This window comes from Natator depressus, chromosome 1 (assembly GCF_965152275.1).
Source record: "Natator depressus isolate rNatDep1 chromosome 1, rNatDep2.hap1, whole genome shotgun sequence".
NCBI lineage: Eukaryota > Metazoa > Chordata > Testudines > Cheloniidae > Natator > Natator depressus.
Window position 1 is genome coordinate 107,537,113 of NC_134234.1, and position 23,807 is coordinate 107,560,919.

The window sequence follows — 23,807 nt, forward strand, 5'->3', positions numbered from 1 at the left end:
AATATGATGAATCTGCTGAGATGAATTTGCTACCGCTCGTCTCTTCCTGGGTGGTGGTGGTATGGGGGTGGCTGGTGTGTGTGTGAGAGAGAGAGTGTTCAGGGTAGTGGGTCACAGGGGCAGTGTTTCTGGAGGCCTGGACAGATATGGTGTTGAAGACAGTTGGAACCCATCAGGCCTGCGGGCCTAAGTCACATTTGAAAATGGGATTTAGCAATCTAAGTCACTTAGGCCTTGCAAAGTAGAGCAGAGCAACTCTAAATATCTTATAAAATCTTGGCCGTAGAGCCTGTCATAAATATAAAGGGAAGGGTAACCACCTTTCTGTATACAGTGCTGTGAAATCCCTCCTGGCCAGAGGCAACATCCTGTTACCTGTAAAGGGTTAAGAAGCTCAGCTAACCTGGCTGGCACCTGACCCAAAGGACCTATAAGGGAACAAGATACTTTCAAATCTTGGGGGGTAAGGCTTTTGTTTGTGCTCTTGTTTACGTGGTTGTTTTCTCTTGGGACTGAGAGAGGCCAGACAGAAATCCATCTTCTCCAACCCATCCTAATCCAAGTCTCCAATATTGCAACCAGTATAGGTAAACCTGGCAAGGCGGATTATCTTTTGTTTTATGTGAATTTTCCCTGTGTTAAGAGGGAGGTTTATTCCTGTTTTCTGTAACTGTAAGGTTTTGCCCAGAGGGGGATCCTCTTTGTTTTGAATCTGAATACCCTGTAAAGTATTTTCCAACCTGATTTTACAGGGATGATTTTTACTTTTCTTTTTTTTTAAATAAAACCCTTCTTTTAAGAACCTGACTGATTTTTCCATTGTTCCTAGATCCAGGGGTTTGGGTCTTTGATGATTTTGTAACCAATTGGTGAGGATATTATTCTCAAGCCTCCCCAGGAAAGGGGGTGTAGGGCTTGGGGGAATATTTTGGGGGAAGACGTCTCCAAGTGGGCTCTTTCCCTGTTCTTTGTTTAAACCGCTTGGTGGTGGCAGCATACCGTTCAAGGACAAGGCAAAGTTTGTACCTTGGGGAAGTTTTTAACCTAAGCTGGTAAGAATAAGCTTAGGGGGCCTTTCATGCGGGTCCCCACATCTGTACCCTAGAGTTCAGAGTGGGGAAGGAACCCTGACAGAGCCTTAGCAGTTGAAGTGCCTACAGCACTTGCCTCAGCTGTGATATACCCAGCAAGATACCAGGGGCCCTGTCTTGGCAAGGCCTGTTGAACACAGCACTGTGTTGCCCTCCATGGAGTCTCTAATTATATAACCATTGTCCTTCTTCTTGCATGTTATGATCAGCAATGAAATAGTTTAAAATGTTGACATTTAACTTTAAATTAGGCTTCCGAGTTAACACAGTTACTGTTCACACCTCTTTTAGCACTATTGTTTCAGGCTATCTGCAGATGCAGGCAGACATCCCTCCATCAGTTTAATTCAGTTCACATTCCAAAGGTTGTTTTCATAGCCGTATTTGTTAGAGGTTTTGTTTGTTTGAAAGTTGAGTTTTTTGAGCATAAGATGCAGCCATGAGGAAAAAGTCTCAGTTTTCACAAGCTGATGTCAGCCATTCTGTTCAATCCCTTTCATTAGCTGTCTCCAGAATTCTGAGGCAGGCCCAGTGCATTATTGGTGCAAACATGGCAGACTGGAGATAGTTACATTTGGGACAGGGTAAAACATTGTTTTGCAGGCCCATCCAAAAGCACTAAGGCAAGTGTGACTGTAAGAGCCCCTTAGAGAGCCCCTTGTTTTGTAAACCCCTACCAGGTCTGACACACTCCCTACTCCTAAGACATTGCCATCATAGTATTTATCTGTAAAGAGCATCGCGTGTAGTAGCAAATGAAAACTGGTGACACATAGGTCATTAATAGCACTGTGTGATGTATGGCTGGATGGCATGTAAAAGGTCATGTGTGTGTGCATGTGCTTGAAATATGTACCTAACATATGTTTTGGGGGCAGACTTGATAAACAAGTTTGTCCTAGACAAAGACCTGTTGCGTCACCTCTTTGCCTGTGTCTATAATGTAAATTGAGCAGGGGGATGCCAGAGTTAATGGGCAGTTCATTTGCATCTGAAGTAAACACCAGTTGTCAGGAGAAGGAGGACGCAGCATGGCGTCGGCCCCCTGGAGCACAGACAGCAACGGAGAATAACTTTATCTGGAGATTCAAAAGAATCCATTTCAAAGGTTTACTGGACTATAGGAAGAGAGGGAGAGAATCTCTTTGTTATCCATCCCTGAGAGAACAAAAAGATCAGGCTCTGTGCTTTGATGAGTGGTGGATCCCCAACTAGGTGGGCTGGTGCCAGGGAGAAGTAGCTTTGGGTAAGAAACTTATCTTAAGGATTGTAACTTGTTAAGTTTTAGACACTAGAACATATGACTATACTTTTGTTTTATTTATAACCATTTTCTGTTTCCATTGTCTCTACTTAGTATCACTTACATCTCTGTTCTTTATTAATAAACTCAGTCTTGTTTTATTATAAATCCATCTCAGCACTGTTCTGTTAATGCGAAGTGTGCATCGTCTGCTGAGCCAACACTGTCTCCTTGGAGACAGTGGAGTTGGTATTTTCTGTATGTGTCCAGGGGCTGGATACTGCTGAGGAACCCTCTTCAAGAGGGTTCAAGATCTAGGAACGTCAGGCATTTCCTCAGGCTTCTGCCAGTCTTTTTCTTGCCTTACACTGTTTATTGGACTGGCTAACAGACTGGAATGTCTGGTAGCTGACACACAGTTTAGCAGCAGCAAATCTCTCTCTTGTTGAGGCAGAAGGGTAACAAGATTACCGAACAGGGAACTGCGAACAGGGGAGTTTGAGAGGGAGTTTGAAAGAGGGAGTCATAATATAATCGCTATGGTTAGGAAGGGCCGCATTGCCAGTGCCAATGCTGCTGCTGTCTCCTCCACCTGGACCTGTATCCAGACAGACAACCTAACCAGGGATGCCTCTACCCAGATCCTGGTGTGGATTTGCAGAGACTGTGGCCTGCATTTCTCACCCCCAGAAAGCCAGGTTGGGGGGACCATCTAGTGTGAAAGGTGCCTGCTGGTGGAATCTCTCAGGAAGCCTGTAGGAGAGCTACAGGAGGAAGTGGCTAGGCTGAGGAGTATCCGTGCTCACAAGGAATTCCTCAAGAGTATTCATATAGGGACATCCAAGGCTGAGGAAGCTATCTAACTACAGAGGACTGCTGTCACACCACCGCGGGAGGAGGATATGGCTCTGTCACAGGGAGGACACTGGCTGTTGGTTACTTCTGGCTGCAGGCAGTGCTTCACTGCTACTCCCAACCCACCCACCATGGTGATGAAAAATCGATATGCTGCCCTGGCAATGAGTGGTGAGGAATCACCCCCAAAGGTGGAGGAGAAGCCATGTACCCCCAAGGCTGGGAAAATCACAGCAACCACTCCCTGGGGGAAACAGGGTACTAGTGGTTGGTGACTCTCTTTGCCCTGACATGGGGAGGTATGCTGCTGCCAAGGGCCTATATCAGAGATGTTACGGAGGGATTGTCAAGGATCATCTGGGCTCTTACTTCTACCTTATGCTACTCATCCATGTGGGCACTAAAGATACTGTGAGGTATGACCCTCAGCAGACCAGAAGTGACTACAAGGCTCTAGGAGTACGGGTGAAGGAGTTGGGAGCACAGGTGGTGTTCTCTTCGATCCTTTCGGTCAAGGGTAGGGGCCCAGGCAGAGACAGATGCATCCTGGAGGTGAATGCCTGGCTGGGAGGATGGTGTCGCCAGGAGGACTTCAGCTTCCTTGGCCATGGGACGCTGTTCCAGGAAGAAGGACTGCTAAGCAGAGATGGGGTCCACCTATCGAGGAAGGGGAAGAGCATATTTGGATACAGACTGGCTAACCTCTGGCTTTAAACTAGGTTCAAAGGGGGCAGGTGACAAAAGTCCCCAGGTAAGTCAAAAACATGGAGACCGGGGAGAAGGTTCGGAAATTGGGGGGAGCAAGGGCTGTTATAGCAGGGATAGAGTAGAGACAAGACAGAACTGGGGGGAGGGATCAAATCAGTAGTTTAGATGTCTGTACACTAATGTGAGCAGTATGGGGAATAAGCAGGAAGAACTCAAAATGCTAGTAAATAAATACAACTGGGACATAGCTGGCATCACAGAGACTTGGTGGGATAATACACATGACTGTAATATTGGTATAGAGGGTACAGCTTGCTCAGGAAGGACTGGCAGGGAAAAAAGGGAGGAGGTGTTGCCTTATATATTAAAAATGTATACAGTACACTTGGACTGAGGTTGAGATGGAAATAGGAGACAGACTTGTTGAAAGTCTCTGGATAAGGATAAAAGGGGTAAAAAACAAGGGTGATGTCATGGTAGGGGTCTACTACAGACCACCTAACCAGGAAGAAGTGGATGAGGCTTTTTTTAAACAACTAACAAAATCATCCAAAGCACAGCACTTGGTGGTGATGGGGGACTTCAACTACTCAGACATCTCTTGGGAAAATAACACAGCAGGGTACAGATTATCCAACAAGTTCTTGGAATGTATTGGAGATAATTTTTTATTTCAGAAGGCGGAGAAAGCTACTAGGGGAGAGACTGTTCTAGATTTGATTTTGACAAATAGGGAGGAACTGGTTGAGAATTTGAAAATAGAGAGCAGCTTGGGTGAAAGTGATCATGAAATAATAGAGTTCATGATTCTAAGGAATGGTAGGAGGGAGAATAGCAAAATAAAGACAATGGATTTCAAGAAAACAGACTTTAGCAAACTCAGGGAGTTGGTAGGTAAGATCCCATGGGAAGCAAGTGTAAGGGGAAAAACAATTGAAGACAACTGGCAGTTTTTCAAAGAGACATTATTAAGGGCACAAGAGCAAACTATCCCACTGCGTAGGAAAGATAGGAAGTGTGGCAAGAGACCACCCTGGCTTAACCAGATCTTCAATGATCTAAAAATCCAAAAAGAGTCCTACAAAAAGTGGAAACTAGGTCAAATTATAAAGGATGGATATAAACAATAACACAAGTATGTAGGGGCAAAATTAGAAAGGCCAAGGCACAAAATGAGATCAAACTTGCTAGAGACATAAAGGGTAACAAGAAAACATTCTACAAATACATTAGAAGCAAGAGGAAGTCCAAGGACAGGGTAGGCCCATTACTCAATTGGGGGAGGAGGGGGGGAAGTAACAACAGAAAATGTGGAAATGGCAGAGGTGCTTAATGACTTCTTTGTTTCAATTTCCACCAAGAAGGTTTGGAGGTGTTTGGAAGTCTAACATAGTGAATGTCAGTGAAAATGAGGTGGGATCAGAGGCTAAAATAGGAAAAGAACAAGTTAAAAATTACTTAGACAAGTTAGATGTCTTCAAGTCACCAGGGCCTGATGAAATGCATCCTAGAATACGCAAGGAACTGACTGAGGAGATATCTGAGCCACTAGGAGTTATCTTTGAAAAGTCATGGAAGATGGGAAGAGATTCCAGAAGACTGGAAAAGAGAAAATATAATGCCAATCTATAAAAAGGGAAATAAGGACAACCCGGGGACTTACAGACCAGTCGGCTTAACTTTTGTACCCAGAAAGATAATAGAGCAAATAATTAAGCAATCAATTTGCAAACATCTAGAAGAAAATAAGGTGATAAGTAACAGTCAGCATGGATTTGTCAAGAACAAATCATGTCAAACCAATCTTATAGCTTTCTTCGACAGGGTAACAAGCCTTGTGGATGGGGGGAAACAGTAGACATGGTATATCTTGACTTTAGTAAAGCTTTTGATACTGTCTCATATGACCTTCTCATAAACAAACTAGGAAAATGCAACCTAGCTGGAGCTATTATTAGGTGGATGCAAATCTGGTTGGAAAACCATTCCCAGAGAGTAGTTACCAGTGGTTCACAGTCATGCTGGAGGGGCATAGTGAGTGGAGTCCCGCAGGGATAAGTTCTGGGTCCAGTTCTATTCAATATCTTCATCAATGATATAGATAATGGTATAGAGCAGTGGTGGGCAACCTGCGGCCCGCATGCAGCCCATCAGGGTAATCAGATTGCGGACCGTGAGACATTTTGCTGACGTTGACCGTCCTTAGGCACAGCCCCCCACAGCTCCCAGTGGCCACGGTTCACCATTCCCGGCCAATGGGAGCTGCGGGAACCGGTGACCAGCACATCCCTGCGTCCCACTGCTTCCCGTAGCTCCCACTGGCCTAGGAGCTGAGCATGCGTGCAGAGCCCCATGGCCGCCCCTGATCCTTGAAGCCAGAAGGACCTGCCGGGTGCGGGATCCGGGCGACACTTACCTGGTGCAGCTCCTGGGAAGCAGCCAGCAGGTCCTTTTGGCTCCTAGGGTCAGGGGCAGCCCAGGGGGTTCTGCACGCTGCTTGTGCCTGCAGGCCCCGCCCCTGCAGCTCCCATTGGCCACGGTTCCCGGCAATGGGAGCTGTGGAGCCAGCATGCCTGGTGGGCACAGCTCGCAGAGACCCCCCCCCCCAGCTGCCCCTCCGCCTGGGGGCTTCAGGGTCCCGCCAGCCACTTCCTGGCAGCTGCACAGAACGAGGTAGGGAGCCTGAGAGCTACAGTGACCAGTCCAGCCCTGTGCCAAATATTGGGACAAATGGTGTCCTAACTGTCCCAGGAGGTGGGACAAACAGCTAAATATCGGGATGTCTGGTCACCCTATTAGTCTCCCTCGCTGACCATAAGGAGTTTGTATTGGAGGTCCCCTCAGTGCACCAGAGGTTGGTGACACCAGTCAGGACCAAAGTCAGAGACCTCCTGGACTATTGTCAGCAGGAGTAGGTGGACCCCAACACCCTCATTCAGCAAATGGGGTTGCCCACCCCACATGTGCCACAGGAGGTAAAGGCAGCCCTGCTCCCAGCCTCTAGTGTTCCCTGCCCACCCATTTCCTCTGGCCTTTCTAAGCTTCAGGTGAGGCCCCTACTGCTTTGAATTTCCCATATAAGCCAACTCAGTAAGACCTGGCTGGCCTGATTCCAAGCCACATCACAGGAACATCTATACAAGCTCATGCTCCATGCTATTCATTTCTTCACCCTCATAGCCAGCCCCGTACGTAATGGTGGGACATGTTGCCATCTATGGAAGGTGAGAAGTCTTCGTGGGATAACTTGTATTGGTGCCACAGCCTGTCAGGAATATAATTAGGCAGCCCCTTCACAGAGCCATGAACAGAGGCCTATTGTTGATGGTTTTTGGATTCCCATTACAGTTGTTTTTCTTGTGCTGAGAGGAAGACCCTGGCACATGCATATTGACAGCGTGCTGCCCCTTTTCTGCCTCTTCCAGAATGTCTTGTTGAGGTTCTATCTTCAGTTTTTCCCACACCTTTTTATTTATTCACATCTTATCCATAGGCCCACAAAGTTGCAGAACCTCCTTGTCGACCTCCTTCTGGCTTTCAGCTAATGGGCCATATATCCAATCCAGAAGGAAGGAATTGGATGGAGGGCTCACCTGTGACCAAGACTGTGGGGGTTGATTTTGTGCACTTGTCTGTTCAAGTCTCTAGGAAGTGTTTCTCTGAGTGGCATCCACTAGCTCCCTGAACCTTTGAGGAGCAGTGGACGTTGTCCAGGCATCTCGGCTTGGTGTCCCCCTCGGAAACACTGATTGTAAACCTATGACCCTCACTTCCATTTAATGTTTTTTCATTTGTTGTCCCCCAGACTCGGTTGATAGATGTATTTCTTCTGGTCCTTTCCCTCTAAAGAGCAGGAGGTCTTTTTTGGTTCACTAGATAAATTGCCTTCAGGGATCCATGAAGTATATAGGGACCATATAGGCCTAACCCCATGCTGAGACACCTGACCATAATGCTGGGCCTGAGACCCTACTTACTCCAGACCTAAGCGTAGACTTTGGGTCCCTACCTGCCCCAACCCTAACCCTGGGAGCACTATCTACCCCAGCCATAACCTGAGAAACTTTTTCAGCCTTAATGCTGAACCTAGGGTGGGAGGCCCTACCTGTTCCAACCCTAACCCTAGGGGACTGTACCTGCCCAAACCATCACTTGTGAAAGTTTATCTACTCCCAACGCCTAACCCTAGAACATAGTGCCCTTCCTGCCCAAACCCTAGGCTGGGGGCCCCTACCTGACTTTCAACGTAACCCAAGCCTGAGGCACTTTTCCAGCCCAATTCTAACCCAAGCCCTCATTCTCATTGAGACACTTTCTGGTCTCACCCCAATCCTATACTGGGGTACCTCCATCCCTAACTCTGGACCAGGGGGACCCTACCTGCCTCATCCTAGCCCAGGCCAGAAGGTGGAAAACTACTTCTAATCCTAACTTTAGGATGAGGTGCCCGATCTGCCCTACACCTAACTGTGGGCTGGGGGGACCCTACCTGCCCCAGCCCCAACTTTAGGCCAGAGAGACCATACCTGGCACTACCTCAGCACCAACCTGAGACAACCTACATAATCTTGCAATAAAATGATGCATACTAGTTCCATCTTTAGGGTACGCATCCTCCCCTTTCCTTACACTGATTGGGTAGGAGCAAACCCCAATCACCTCATAAAATTACAGCTCTGTAATGTGAAAACTAATTTCCACTTTCTCAGCTCACAAACAGACTTCTACAAACTAGTCCCACCTATTGCATATACCATTCAATCCAGCTACATTCTTGTGAATGCAGCTGCAGTGCATGCAGCTAATTCCTAGTGGGTATTGCCGGCGCCATGGGGGCAGAAGCAAGATTGGGTGCACGTTTACTGTAACAGTGTATTTCTTGGTTTTCAGTTTAAGTTAAGCTAAACTCAACATTCTGGAAGGACATGAGCTGTCGCTGGGAAACTAACCGTGTAAATGTTTTTTGCCATTTGATTGTATATAGTTCAAATCCATCTACACTTTTTCTGCCAGAAGCAGCTTTTATTACACTTGCTTTTCATTATACCATTAAAGTCAATGGAGTTACAAACATGTACGATAGCAAAATTCATCCTCCTATTCAAAACAGCAAATTTGAGACTAATAATTAAAAATAGTCAATTAGCCTTTAACTATTCATATCAGTATTCAATCTGTGAGACCAGGAGTATGCTCCACCTTTCTCCAATTCTCAGCCTCTGTACAGTAGTGAAAACAGGGCTATGGTAACAGCCTATATTTCTCACTTTCAATTCCAGTATATAAACTCAAAGTTTGCTCATCTATCTCCTTCTGAACTCACATACTGCACTCTTGCAACCTTGTTTTGCTTTGAGGACTTCAGTGGACCTTCCATAAACTAAAAATGTTCAGAAGACATCTTGAGAATTTACAACAAGCAGCAATCAAGAACCTCTAGTTTCAGTTTTGGAAATTTAGTCTTGGAAGCAATAAGCATTTGAATGAGAAGAGGGGTTTGAAGAAAATTTTTCACAGATAGGATAGAGATACTCAAGTTATTCAGTCAAATATTTTTGAAGAAAAATGTGTCTGAAATCTGTTTAAATAATAGTGAATGAAAGCCGAATATAGTATATATTTCCTTAAAAGCTTGTCTGGCAGGAAATTTAAGTCTTGAGTTATACTTCACTTGGGTACATAAAACCTCATTGAAAACTATAAAATGTGGCCAAGCAACATGTGTGCAAGATTAGTTGTAACCTGAGGAGGAAAATCCAGACAGCACACTGCTATAAATACTAAGGGCTTTGATTTGTCCAAATGAGTATAAACAAAATCATATGTAAAACTCTAAAATAGCACTTGGAAAAAAATGTCTTAATCAAGCTTTAAGTTAATAAGTCTGAAGTGTTAGTTTGACCAAAATTATAGCATGCTAGAGGCACCATGCTTCAGGTGAGATTTAGGTCCCACTGCACATCTCATCTGCCGCCAGAAGTTAAGTGCTTGCATTATTCTGGCCAACTGCTCCATTTGCTTATACTGTCATTGTAACTCAACTAGTATCTAACTCGCTACACTTTAATTTGCTTTGTGGTATTTTATATCGGAATGGTGATATATGAAACAATATTGTAAGTTCTATTAGAAAATACTGAGTTTTCAGACTTTTTCCTAATGAAATGTTTAAGGGAAAACTAAGTACTACACAATTTCAGGGTGAAACACAAAAGTAACATTTCTGATCTTTCTTTGGAACTCAGGACTGATATAGTCTTTACACATAATGTAGAAAACATGTACTAGTATCTTTAAAAGAACAAAGAAACTCAGTCAAAGATGACTTGCCAGCCTATTTACCTTCTTTTTTATAATTCCACATAATGAAAATAAACAAAGATTCCACACAGGCGTTAAGAAGGATTAAATAGGTAAGTGAGATTTGACTTTAAATCTATTAAACACTTGTTCATATAATCAATGAATGTGTCACTTCTAAAAATAAATCCAGATACAATATGGAGTTATTTTTTTAAAATCCAATTTGTAACGTCCCTTTTAAACAAAACAAAAAAATTGATACAGTTCAAAGCTTACTGGGTTTCTCTCTCGTTTAATATATTCTCCCACCATTCTTTTATCAAATCACAAAAGTAGTATCTTACATTATTAATGTGTATACAGAGCACTTGTATGAATTTTTACTTGTGTAACAGGATTTAAATACAATGTATTTTCAGTGAACAAAGCCCTAAAAGTATCTTAACTGGCTAGATATACACGGCATTAGATTTTCAAAACAGTTGTAAAAAACACAAAGCAAACAAAATATATGTACAGTATATCAAAATCAGTCAAATATTTTGACCTGACTATTTCTATAACAAGTAGCAGTAATTTTAAATTGCATAAAAAGCAAAAACAGTGCCAACATGCATCCAGGCTGTGAGCTATGGTAAAATATCAAACACATAAGTAAAGTAGAGAAGCAAAATAAAAAAAAGCCATAAATCAGAACCAATGCTGAAGCACACCCTCACTTGCAACTGAACATAGGTAATCTGCTTTTCCATTTCTATAATGCAAAGGGCCCTAACAATGAAGAAAAGAATTCCTATGCTACACTAAATAGAAACATTTTTCAAACTTTTGTCTTTGCATTTTTAACATTTCATTTGTCATAGAACGAAAAGATGACGTGCCAATTCTATTAAAGAAACGTACAAATTTGTAAATCAGAGAAACTCCTTTAAGAACAACACTTTTCAAACCTTGCATAGTGACAGCTGGCATTGATATTGCTACCATAGCTTCAGCAGAAAATACAAAAAAGGAAAATATTTACTTCAAGATTGATACACAAACACAACTTGTTTTCTGCACAAAATTCAATACAGTTTGATCATATTAATAAGAGGGAAAACACTTAAGAAGGGGAAAGATAGTGTTCACTAGCTTGGAAATAAAATTAAAAAAAAAAACAAAAAAAAAACAAATAAATGAACAAGTACAAAACCACAACATTCTATAGTAAAATGCAAAGAATAAACATTTCATTGTAACACCACCTACTTGCATCACTAGATAAGCCTCATACATGCAACAAATTAGAACTATAGTATAAGACTGTCAAATGAAAGATTTTCTTTTTATATAAACAAAGTGTAAAAATAGTAATAGGTGCATTTTTCAGATTTAATGCTAGGTGAGGATTTTTTGTCCCTCCCAAACATTTGCTAGGAATTTCAATATGAATTTGACAAACAAGATGTTGATTTAGGAACCATGATAAAGATACATTGTGCCTAAGACAGTATTATCATATTTCTGTTCAACTTTAACAGAATTGGAATGCTCAACAACACTGTTAAGTTCAGGGATGCTTTCAGCAGTATCCCCAAAACCATGATAATGCCCATAGTGCAAAGTATCTCCAAGATCTTCAGCCCATGAGGGCCTATTAGACACAAAGCTACTTGGGCTTCCATTTAGATGCAGTGAACCACACATATCGGCAGAAGTATTCATGGCTTTTTCTGGTTCTTCAGTGCCATTACAGGTGTGAATTCTGTGCCTATTGGCAGAAGCTACTCCAGAAGTTATTCCATTAGGTATTAACGTTAAACATTCTTCATGCCTGGAATCCATTCCATTGAACTGTGTTATGGTGGTGAAGTCCAAATGTCCATTGATGGTACATCCATTTGTCAATGCATTCAAAACGGAGCTACTGCTATTCATATCTGCATTAAGAAATACATCTGTCACCAAAAATTGAGAATCAATGGAAATACATCAAAATGTCTCCACTGCACTCCACTTTGTTTTTCAAAACCTATGCAGGGAAACTTGGGGGTGGGAGTGGAAAGACACTTGAGTGCAAACCTAATTTTTATATTCCATGTCAACATAGGTGGTTTAAAAGTAATGTAATCTGACTTTGACCAGTAAATTTGAAAGCTAATTTTAATTTCAAAAACATAACTGCTAACTAAATTAGAAATGTAAATATATATAGCTATGCTAATCTTTCTAAGACACTGTGAATTTTAGAAAAATAAAGAAATTAAGTGACAAGTGTAGAGTAACAAAGCAGACAACATTCCAAACAGTATTTTGGGAAACAGGACAAATTTAAAATCCACCTGGAACTAAAGAATCTATGTGCAAGAACTGAAATTTGAGTGGAATAGTTTTTAGCAGTGGTGATTATGTTTCTTGCCTCCTCTTTAGTGACAGATCTCAGGTAACAGTACATGTTGAAGCAGGCAATATGAACAAGCTTGTGTCAATGGGGAAACTAATATAAAATGTCTCCTAAGGTTGTATATCGAATAATTAATTTCAGTATAACTAGTGGTTTACTTGAGAATATATTAGGCGGGAAAAATATGTTTTTTCTTAATAGATTTGTAACATCTGTACAATCCACATGCAAAATGCCATACAACAGCAAAATGCACAGAAGACCATAAGATTACTAACAGAAAACAAGAAATACTAAAAATATGCATGCAAAAAATAGACTGGTTTAAGCAAATTTCTCATTTGAATTTTAGTAATTAGTACACTAATTACCTCGTCTGTAAAACTAAATTTCAGTCAAGTTTCAAATGTATGTTTTTGCAGTGGTACTGAAAGTACTAGCACAAAAATAGATTACTGGGTGTGCCCTAAAATTACCTGTTGTGTGTACACGTCTGTCTAACGATAGGCAGGGCAAACCTAGAAACTAGCTCTGTATTTTGATATTAGAGCATTTTACATTTTGTTTTCTAGGTCTTTCTGAACGTATGCACATACATTTATGTACATATTAATGCATAAATCTTTGTGCAGAAAAGTATCATTTGTTTTATTTCTAGCTCAGGGCAGTTAAGTATTCTCTTACTAAATTGCCAAATTCTAAAACACGGGGTCTTTGTTTGAAGGAAAGGTAATGAGTACCACTGATTTACACTGAAGAAGTGGAAAGTTGTGGTTCTTCACATAAATATAAACGGATATATATAATATGACATTGGTATTTCACATATAGTAACACACAATGCCAAGGATGTGAATGAACTGAGAATTATCTGTGACACTAAGTGCAGCAACTGAAGTTTCCTGCTTTATCCCTACACTGCTTAAAATAATCACATTAACTAAACTTATTAGCCACAGAATCCTGTTGGAGGTCAAGTTAAAAAAAAAAAAGTCAACACACTATGCCTACTAATATTGTGACGAACACGCACATTAAAAATTTGATAAAATATTTATTAACTGGAAAAAGTGCAGAGTCCTGTTTTAAAATTGGTAATTTAGGCTAGCTTTGTTAACAAAGTTAACAATGGCATTTGTTAGTGAATATTCAAAAGCATATTGTGAATAGTTCTAGTGATAATTACAACATTTTTATATTTGTTGAAAATAAGCACCTAAAACAATACACAATATTTATGAAAGAGAAAGTCAACTACTTTTCAATAAATATAAACATTTGGCAACTATCACTGGAGCTTTTCATCTACTTTCAAACTAATGAAAAGGTTGTTGTTTTTTTAAATCCCTACATATTTTAATGTCCATTTAATACAATTTGGTGAATCCGACCTATGGTATCAAGCAGAAACATTTTATAATAGTATGACTTACGACATGAATATTCATTTAAAAATTTAATAATACACTAAAATAGTAACTCCTCCCTTTACCTACCAAGTGGATGGACAAGCTGACCCAAGACAATTTTTCTTAAGACAGCGTAACTCTATATACACTCTCGGGTTATTAAAAAGCATCTTGATCAAGCGGCCCCTGAAAAAATTAAAGTACTAATATGCACTACTACTAACAATATGGCTGATTTCATGAAGACTGATACAAAATCCAAAGAGTGGTTTCCAAGATTGTTCCAAATGGCAACTCAATGAAAGTCCCCTGGCATCAATAGTCTTTTATCCACATAAAACAAAAGCAATAGCTGTTCACAATATGATTTCTACAGTCATATTGCTGTGTTTGAACAAATGTTGAACACACAGTCATTAGGTTTGGACTATTATTTGCATATGTTGAGCAAGTTTGAAACTAGCTAAGAGGTATCACCCTGTTTCAAGAACTATATAAACCATTAGGATATACTTTTCCTTGTACAATATTGGCAATTAAGTCTATTTGGTACCAATGAAACCAATCATTTAAAATACCTCCGAATTTTCCTTTAAGCTGCAAACATAGTAACTAAAAACAAGGCACATGAAATGTAAGCCTTTAATAAAAGTGAAATAGCCATAGTGAACTTCTATTTAGATTAGATCTATCAATAAGGTTTCCCTTATACCCTTGCAGTGTGTTCTATGAAACAGCTAATCTTTGATATCTACTTAAAAACCCAAATATAATAGCTGTTACAGTAATACAATAGTTTTCAAGACTCTGGACAACAGTGTGCAAAAAATAAAAGGATGTTTTATATTTAAATTAGAAATAAAATGCATATTGATTCTTGCAACGACAGGGAGTTTGCATTGCAGAAACTGTGTAAATTTCAATCTCTTTTGGTCCAACAGAACCACTCTCCTGTTGTTTGGTGTCTTCGACCATTTGAATGTTGTTGTAGTTAACAGGAAACTGTCCACTCCCACCTGATACAACAGCAACCTCTTTATCAATGTGCATATTGTCAGCATCATCCTCATTTCCTCCATTCATCATTGGTATTAAGCCATCAAAGCTATGAGCTGGTTAAAAAAAAAAAAAAAAGTTAGATTTAGTTTCCAGAGCACATTTGAAAACTTGTAGCCAAGCCAATAAACTGAAGTGTAAATATTCTCATTATTAAAATGAGAAAAAACCTGCTATATGGAAAGATTAATTGTATGGTCATAAAATAAGAATTCTGAGGGGTGCTTGAATGGAACTCTGGATCAGAAGTGACCAACTGTGGGAGAATTAATGATTTGGCAGGGGGTAGGGCTTAGCAGCCCTGGGGATCCTTTCCAGTTTATATCTTGTGTTTTTAAAGCTCATACTTTAGGGCTTCAGCTGGTCACCCATAGGGCTCAAGAAAGGATTCTCGCCCCCAATGTATCCTGGGGTGGGTTTTTTTTTTGGTCACCCTCCTCTGAAGCATCAGAGATGGCCACAGATGGAGTTCAGATCCATATGTGGGTCTGGCAAGAAATTTCCCCCCAGGTCAGATTGGCAGTGACCTTTGGGTTTTGGTCTTTTTGCCTTCTGCAGAATGGAGCGCAGGTCACTTGCCAGGATTATCTCACTTCATCAATTCCCTGCCATTGCAGGGACCTCAGGCATTGATGTACACTCAGTTCCTCCTATTTTCTGTCAGTGGCAACATAGTAGTTTTAGTCTCCTGTGTGCTGTAATACTTTGGTTGATAGTTTTAGTGTGTGTTGATGCCCATCATATACAGAAGATCAGACTAGATGATCTGGTCATTCCCTCTAGCCTTAAACTCTGACTACGACTCAACACAAACTAGATACCCCATCACATTCAAGTACATTAGATTGATTTTTCTGGTGAAGTGAAGAGAAATCGTTGACATTTCAATTACCCATCATTAGGCTTCAGTTAGCACAATGATATGAAAGAGAGCAATTCATAATTCTCAGAGAACATTTCTAGCTCGGAATCAGACACCATTATATTGGATGCAGATTCTGAATGCTATCTTTGGAACCATAAAGTCTATAGACAATTTTGCTTTTAAGTAAAAGTTTACATTCTGGAGCGTAATTATGACTAATGCGTATGCATGCACCCGCTGCATCCTTGCACAGGCAGGGAACGTGTATGTCAAACTAATGTAGCTTAGCCATTTGAGTACAAGGGGAAAGATTGGCTTAATTTACCTCAAGCGTCTTATTCTCAACAGTATTGCTTCCAGAGCCACAATATAGGAGTCAGAGCCTTTCAGAAGGGGATTTTCATACTATCAGAGAATCTTTGGAAGTCAGTAGTGACAGTTGTAGTCTAGGACATCAAGCCTACTTGCCCCAGAGAGTACAGGTTGCTTTCCCTCACCAATGCTCTCCCTGTTTCCCTCTGCCTCCAGAACACCTAAATGTAACTGGGCTCCAAAAACAGTAGATGGAGAGAGGGTGACCCAGTGTGGCGCTCTATAGAGGCTATACAGTCACAGAACAGGAGTTATGTAAGATAAGCAATGCCCTTTTTTCCTTCCTGGCTTTACCTTCATGGAGCCTTGCTAATTGGCCAGTGGAAGAAGCACTGTGCTCCCCAAACTGCCTCTGTTCTTGCTACATTGTAGAGAGAAAAGACAGTTACCTTTTCCATAACTGGTGTTCTTCCAGATGTGGTGTTCATCTCAATTCCATATTAAGTGTGGTGCATGTGGCGAGCACACAGTGCTGGAAGTTTTTCCCTCAGCAATATCCATAGGGGACTGGCTCTGGAGCGGCACCCGCACGGCACAGTATAAGAGGCACTGCCAGCTCCCCCCATCCTCAGTTCCTTCTTGCCAGAAACTCCGACAGTGGGGAAAGAGGGTGGATTGTGGAATGGACATAAGCAACACATCTCAAAGAACACCAGTTACTGTCTTTTCTTCAAGTGCTTGCTCATGTCCATTCCACATTAGGTGACTCCAAAGCAGTACCCCTGGAGGTGGGTAAGAGTTCATGGAAATGTAGATCGCAACACAGCTCTGCCGAACCCAGTGTCATCTCTGGCCTGCTGAGTGATGGCATAATAAGAGGTAAACGTGTGAACAGAGGACCATGTTGCAGCTCTACAGATGTCCTGGATAGAGATGTGTGCCAGGAAGGCTGCCGAAGATGCCTGAGCTCTTATCGAGTGGGCTCTGACAATCGGTCGCGGTGGAACCCCCGCCAGGTTGTAACAAGTCCTTATGCACGAGGTAATCCAATTGGAAATCCTCTGCGAGGGCACCGGGTGATCCTTCATCCTATCTGCTGTAGCGATGAAGAGTTGAGTCAATTTTCGGAAAGGCCTGGTACATTCTAAGTAGAAAGTCAAGGCCCTCCGGACGTCCAGGGAGCGAAGGCGCCTCTCCTCACTGGTCTTACATGGTTTGGGACAGAATACTGTGAGGAAGAGGTCCTGGTTCATATGGAAGGTGGAGACAACCTTTGGCAGGAAGGCAGGGTGGAGCCGCAACTGAACCTTATCTTTGTAGAAGACCGTGTATGGAGGTCCTGAGGTCAGCTTTAATTTCAGAGACCCATCTTGCCGACGTCACCGCCACCAGCAACGCGACCTTCCAAGACAGTGGGAAAGGGAGCAGGAACCCAGCAGCTCAAGGGGTGGGCAGGTGAGCCTAGAGAGGACCAAGTTAAGATCCCACTGCAGGACAGGAGTCCACACCTGCGGGAAGAGTCTCTTGAGGCCTCTCAAGAATCTGACCGTTACGTCATGAGAAAACACAGTCTGGTCCTGGATCGGTGGGTGAAAAGCGGAGATGGCCGCGAGATGCACACTAATGGAAGAGTGTGCCAGGCCCAGGCTCCTCAGATGAAGTAGGTAGTTTAAGATAGTGCCTTGCCTCTCTTGATCTTTGCCAGGACCTTGCTGATGAGAGGAATCAGAGGAAACGGGTACATCGTGTTCCCTGACCACGACAGGAGGAAGGCATCAGAGAGGGAGTCCTTGCCCAGGCCTTCCCACGAACAAAACCGGTGGCATTTCCTGTTTAGTCTGGTGGCTAACAGGTCCACTTGGGGAGTTCTCCACCTCTAGAAGATCATGCAGGCTACCTCGGGGTGGAGCAACCACAGTAAGAGAAGTCCCTGCTAAGGTGATCTGCTAGTGTGTTCTTGACGCCAGAGAGGTGACAAGCTTCCAGATGGATTTCATGGCTGATGCAGAAGTCCCAAAGATAGTGTGCCTCTTGGCAGAGAGTCAACAAACGTGCTCCCCCTTGCCTATTGATGTAGAACATTGAGGTCGTGTTGTCCATCAGAACTCTCACCACCTTGTCTGACAGGTGAGGTAGGAAGACTCCACATATCAAGCGGACGGCCCTGAGTTCTTTGACATTTATGTGTAATGTCATCTCCTCTAGGGACCACATACCCTAGGTCTGGAGGTCACGGAGGTGTGCGCCCCAGCCGAAGTCTGAGGAGTCCAATACCAACTCGATGGAGTGATGGGGGGTGTCAAATGGAACCCTCTCCAAGACAGTCATGCGATCGCAGTGAGGCAAGTACCCTTGGGGGAATGGTAATGATCTTGTTCAGGTGATCTCTGGACTGGGAATGGATCGTCACCAGCCATTGCTGCAGAGCTCACATTGAGAGCCTGGCATGATGGACAACGTAGGCGCATGCTGCCATGTGATCCAGCAGGCGCAGGCAAACGCTGGCCGTAGGCAGGGGGAACGTGGAGACCTCCGCGATGAGGTCTGTCAACATCTGGAATCTTTCTAGCAACAGGAATGCTCTAGCGCAGGTCAAGTCCAGTATCATTCCAATGAATTCTATCCTTTGCACCGGAACTAACGTCTACTTTTTATTGTTCACCAGTAGGCCCAGGGAGTGGCATGTGGCTTGTAGCACCAGGACATCCTCTTGGACCTGAGACCTGGAGTTGCCCTTGACTATCCAGTCGTCAAGATATGGGTAGATCTGGATGCCTGGACACCTGAGGTAAGCAGGCACCACCAACATGCACTTTGTAAACACCCTAGGTGCTTGTCAGCAGGCCCAACGGGAGGACTGCAAACTGGTAGTGGTGGGGCCGCACAGTAAACTGGGGGAAGTGTCTGTGACCTTGAAAGACTGCTATGTGGAAGTATGCATCCTTCAATTCGAGGGTGGCATACTAGTCTCCTGGATCCAGGGAGGGGATGATAGAAGTCAAGGAGACCATGCAGAACTTTAGCTTCTTTAGATACTTGTTGAGGTCCATCAGGTCCAGGATGGGCCGCAGACCGCCCTTCGTCTTTGGGATTAAGTACCGGGAATATAAGAACCCCTTGTTCCTGTACTTGAGAGGAACTTCTTCCATCGCACCCAGTTGTAACAACCCCTTTACCTCCTGTGCGAGGAGACTCTCGTGAGAAGGGTCCCTGAAGAGGTATGGGGAATGGGGTGGGTGGCAGTAAACTGTAGGGTATAACCCTCTGCCAAAGTATTGAGGACCCAGCCGTCTGAAGTTATAGTTGTCCATGTGGAAACAAAAAAAAGAAAGGCAGTTGGAAAACAGCAGGACAGACGAATCCGGGATAAAAAGTATGGCACATCGCCCGCGAGCGCACTCTCGAGGGAGGAGGTGGGTGGCTCAGGCTGTGCTTGTAGCCCATACTTTTCTTATGGGGCGGGGCTCCTGGTGGGTTTGACTCCCTTGGCCCTGAGATTGCTGCAGTTTGAACCACTTACGGGCTGGACTGGAACATACAGCCCCAGAGTTTTCAGGGTAGTGCAGGAGTCCTTAAGGCCATGCAGGTTACCGTCCGTCTGTTCTACAAACAGGGCCTGGCCGTCAAAGGGGAGGTCCTGCATCGATTGCTGAGCCTCCATTGACAGACCCGAGAGGAGCAGCCACGACGCCCTTTACATGGAGATGAGCCATGAAGTCTGCTGCTTCTGAGGCTGCTTGGAGGGCCGCTCTCGTTGCGGCCGTGCCCTCTTTGATGATGGCCCGGAATTCCTTCTTGGACCCTTCGCGTAGTGAGACTTCGAATTTGGACATAGACTGCCACATATTGTAGTCATAGTGGCCAAGGAGGGCTTGGAGTTTGGCCATTCTCAACTAAAGGCTGGAAGACAAATTTTTCGCCCAAACAGATCCAGTCTCTGAGTCTTTATTCTTGGGCATACCCCCAGGTTGCCCCTGCCTCTCCCTTTGTTTTAACAGCCTCAACTACAAGGGAGTTTGGGGCCAGGTGGGTATAGAGATACTCATGGCCTTTAGCTGGCACAAAATATTTGCACTCAGCCCTTTTTGAGATGGGTGACAGGGAGGAGAGGGTTTGTCATAGGGCATTAATTATTTTTGATACCCCCTTGTGTAGGGGTAAAACCACTCTAGCGGGTGCTGTAGAGCAAAGGATGTTGAACAGTGAGTCTGACGGCTCCTCAAGTTCCTCTGCCTGGAGCCCCAGGGCAGAGGCGAACCCTCTTCAAAAGCTCCTGATGAGCCGTGACATCTTGCAGAACTGGGTGAGGGGGACCCATAAAAGCGTCTGGCAATGAGGAGGACAAAGCTAGCACTGAGAGCTCCAAACACATCCCTTGGTAGTCCAACTGGCTGCTCCCCTAGGTCCTCATGGGCCTGGGGCCGGTCTTCCCCTGTGGAGCCTCCACCTCCGGAGGAAGGTGGGATGCTGCGGCCGATGTCCTATCTGAGGCCCCCACCACTGATCGGGCGGCCTAGGAAGACTGGGTGAACCCCCATGGATTCCAGGGGTACCACACTGCCAGCCATTAGCCCGGAAGCCATGGGGTCGGTTGCGGTGCCTCTGAGGTCGATGGTACCACTGGTGCCGGGGCCTGTCCTGCTACCAGGGACTCCTGATCAGCACTGGAATTGTAAACAGAACGGATGCTGTGGAATGACCATGACTGGCTGGCTCAGTGGCCCTCCTCACCGCAGTGCCTCGACGGTGACCTGTCCGATCGGGATGAGTTCCTCCTGCGGGACCCCAGAGATCTTCGTTGTTTGGCAGATCTGCGTCGGTAGATCTACACTTCACGCTGCTTGACCTGTAGCAAGATCTAGAGTGGGACCAGGAGTTGGAGCGGTCCAGTTGTCGATAGAATATCCCTGATCAAAAGGGATTCGTGTCTTAGTGATGGGTGCCATTGGGCGGGTGACCAGTGACCCTGTTCCTCCAATCAATCACAGGACCGGTGCTGAGACACTGGAAACCCGATGGGTTGATCTCTACACTCATACTGGGAGATGTGTGCCTCCACAGGTCTGCGCCAGGTTACCAGCGAGCCACGCCTCGAATCCCACTGTCAGTGCCAAGGGTCCAGAGACCAAAGAGGGCTTCTCTGAGCCTGCCTCCCAAAGTCTGAGGCATGACAGTTCCATGCAGCAAAGCGCTGGCGGGATGTCCCCTGTGATGGGGAGCAGCGCTGCTGAGGCGGGGACACTCCGAATGGTCCCAAGATGGGTTTACCTCTCAGCTTGGTTACCGCGAGAGCTGGTGTGGGCGGCACCAGTAGCATCAGGATCTCCTGCGCTGCCTGCAGGGCCTCGGGCATCGACGGGACTTCAACTTGATGGAGGCCCTTATCACTGTCCGATGTGACAGGCACAGTAGAGGAGGGGCTTGACCGCTTGATATGAGATAGGACGACTCCCAGATGGAGGCGTCGAGCCGCCCCACACGGGTCTTGGCTCTCCTCCAGCCCTCTTCTTTTCCTTACAGGAAGTGGGAGATCTTCCCCTTGTGGACCTCTTGGGCTTCTTTGCCAGGGGTGGGGGGAAGCAGTGCCAGTTCATAGACAGCACCAGCAGGGTGCTCTGTACCAACACTGTGGTGCTTGTGGCTGAGTCGGACCTCTGCTCTGGTGCCGGGGTCAGCGCTAACTCCATCAGGAGTGCTTATGTGTCCTTCTCCTAGACACCTTAAACAGCTAAAGTGTGGGTCGTTGATGGGCATGGGCCACTTACAACCATCGCCTGGTTTAAAGTCTGGGTATCGGGGCATGCCCCGTCCCTAGGTGGAGTCCCATCCGGGAGCAACTAACTAGAACTAATACTAAGGGTAAATACTAAACTATATACAATTATTTTACAAAGAAATGTTCGTGAGACACACTGAACTAAGTGAAAGCTAGCCGAAGCAGCAGCAGAAGTTCCAGCACCATCACTGGCGGCAAGAAGGAACTGAGGGTAGGGGAGCCGGCAGCGTCCCTTATATTGCACCATGTGGGCACCACTCCAGGTCCCCTACAGATACGGCTAACAGAAAAAATTCCGGCACCAGTACATGTGGCGCGCACACGCACTTAATATGGAATGGACACGAGCAAGCACTCGAAGAATTGTGATTTATGCAGTGGCAAACCAAGCGCCAAAAGACTTCTGACATGGCTACAATATAGACACGGCTTGTTGAAGAGTATTCTCTAGGGTGCTCCAGCAGAACATCATTACCTAATTCTTAACAGGACTGGATGCATCACTTAAGTCATTTAGACACTTTTGAATAGAGATGTCTTGACCTTGGATTTCTCTCCAAACACCACACAGAGGTCCAACCTTTGTCAGAAATGTTGGGTGAGGTCCAAGAACCATCTTGTCTGCCTGATAGAATCTCGGTGGTTGACACCTCCAGAGAATATATCAGCAATTTAGGAGGACAAATTAACAAACCTGAACAGCTTGTACTTGTTTTGTACACTTTATTTAACCCACCCTTGTAATGGTTTCATCTGCAGACATGCAAACAGGGTGACAAGTCTGCAGACTGCAACGGAGCCCAACTTCTTCAGAAAACTGCCTTAGTAAGTTCTGTCAACTTGCCTCGAGGTAGACAAAGCTAAATCCCTTGTGAAATTTAGGGTAGATATTATGAAAGTAAAAATCTTAACTGGAATAAGGTCTGATTTTTTTCTTTACTCAGACCAAGAGAGTCTTGAAGACGGAACACTTCTCTAGGGCGTAACTTAACCCATGTTAAAATGAAATTCCTATAAGCCAGTCATCTAGGTATGGAAAGTCTGTAAGCCCTGATGATGCATGTGAGTTATGATCACAACCAAGGACTTGGTGAACACCTTAGGAGATGCCACTCTCCCAAAGGATAGTGCATCTATTGGTAATGATCATTGTACATCATGAACTTGTGGTACTATCTGTGCTTTCACCATATCAAGTTGCGTAAGTAAGCAAGTAAACAAGGGACCCAAACCAATGCAGGACCAAAAAGGGGTTATGTTCCCCAGAAGAAACCATGTGGAATCTGATTTTCCCTTGGGCATTTGTTTTTGGGAAAGTCTAGAATAGTTTGCAGGTCACTCTTCCTTTTATGAAAGGAAGAATACTGGGAATAAAATCCCTTTCTCCTGTAAGGGTCTGACATTTTCTTTTCTCATAAATTTTACTAAAGCCAAAACCTTGTCCTATAAGTTTCTTATGAGAGGGATCGTTGAAGAGAAAAGAGAGACTGTGTGTGTATGTGACAGAGAGACAGACACACACACACAACCCGGAACTGAAAGTCAGACCCCCGTCTGATAAATTTCCTGGTTCCATCAGCCCAAGAAAATGGTTTACTATGTCAAAGAAAAAAACCCCTAAGGACAAACGGTCTCAAAAAGGGAGGCACATAGAAGGATCTGTTTCCTTAAAGCCTGGAACAGGGTCATCTCTCTCATCTTCAAATTGCTGCTTGGCAACAATGCTGCCTGAAGCAGAAGTGAAGTTCCTTCATCTATCCACTCTGAAAGGCGTAAGACACTTTCTAGTTTGAATTTCTATGC

General features: G+C 44.2%; 1 protein-coding gene across 1 annotated transcript in view; it reads right to left on the reverse strand.

Moving 5' to 3' along the window:
• Positions 1 to 8,952: 8,952 nt before the first annotated feature.
• The window catches only part of ANKRD10 (ankyrin repeat domain 10), a 53,483-nt gene continuing 38,628 nt past the window's right edge, over positions 8,953 to 23,807 (reverse strand). The window contains exons 5-6 of the mRNA XM_074963746.1: positions 15,012 to 15,107; positions 8,953 to 12,122 (exon numbers count right to left, since the gene is read on the reverse strand). Of these exons, the coding sequence (XP_074819847.1) occupies positions 11,656 to 12,122; positions 15,012 to 15,107 (563 nt within the window). The 3' untranslated portion in view covers positions 8,953 to 11,655. The remainder of the gene's footprint in view (positions 12,123 to 15,011; positions 15,108 to 23,807) is intronic.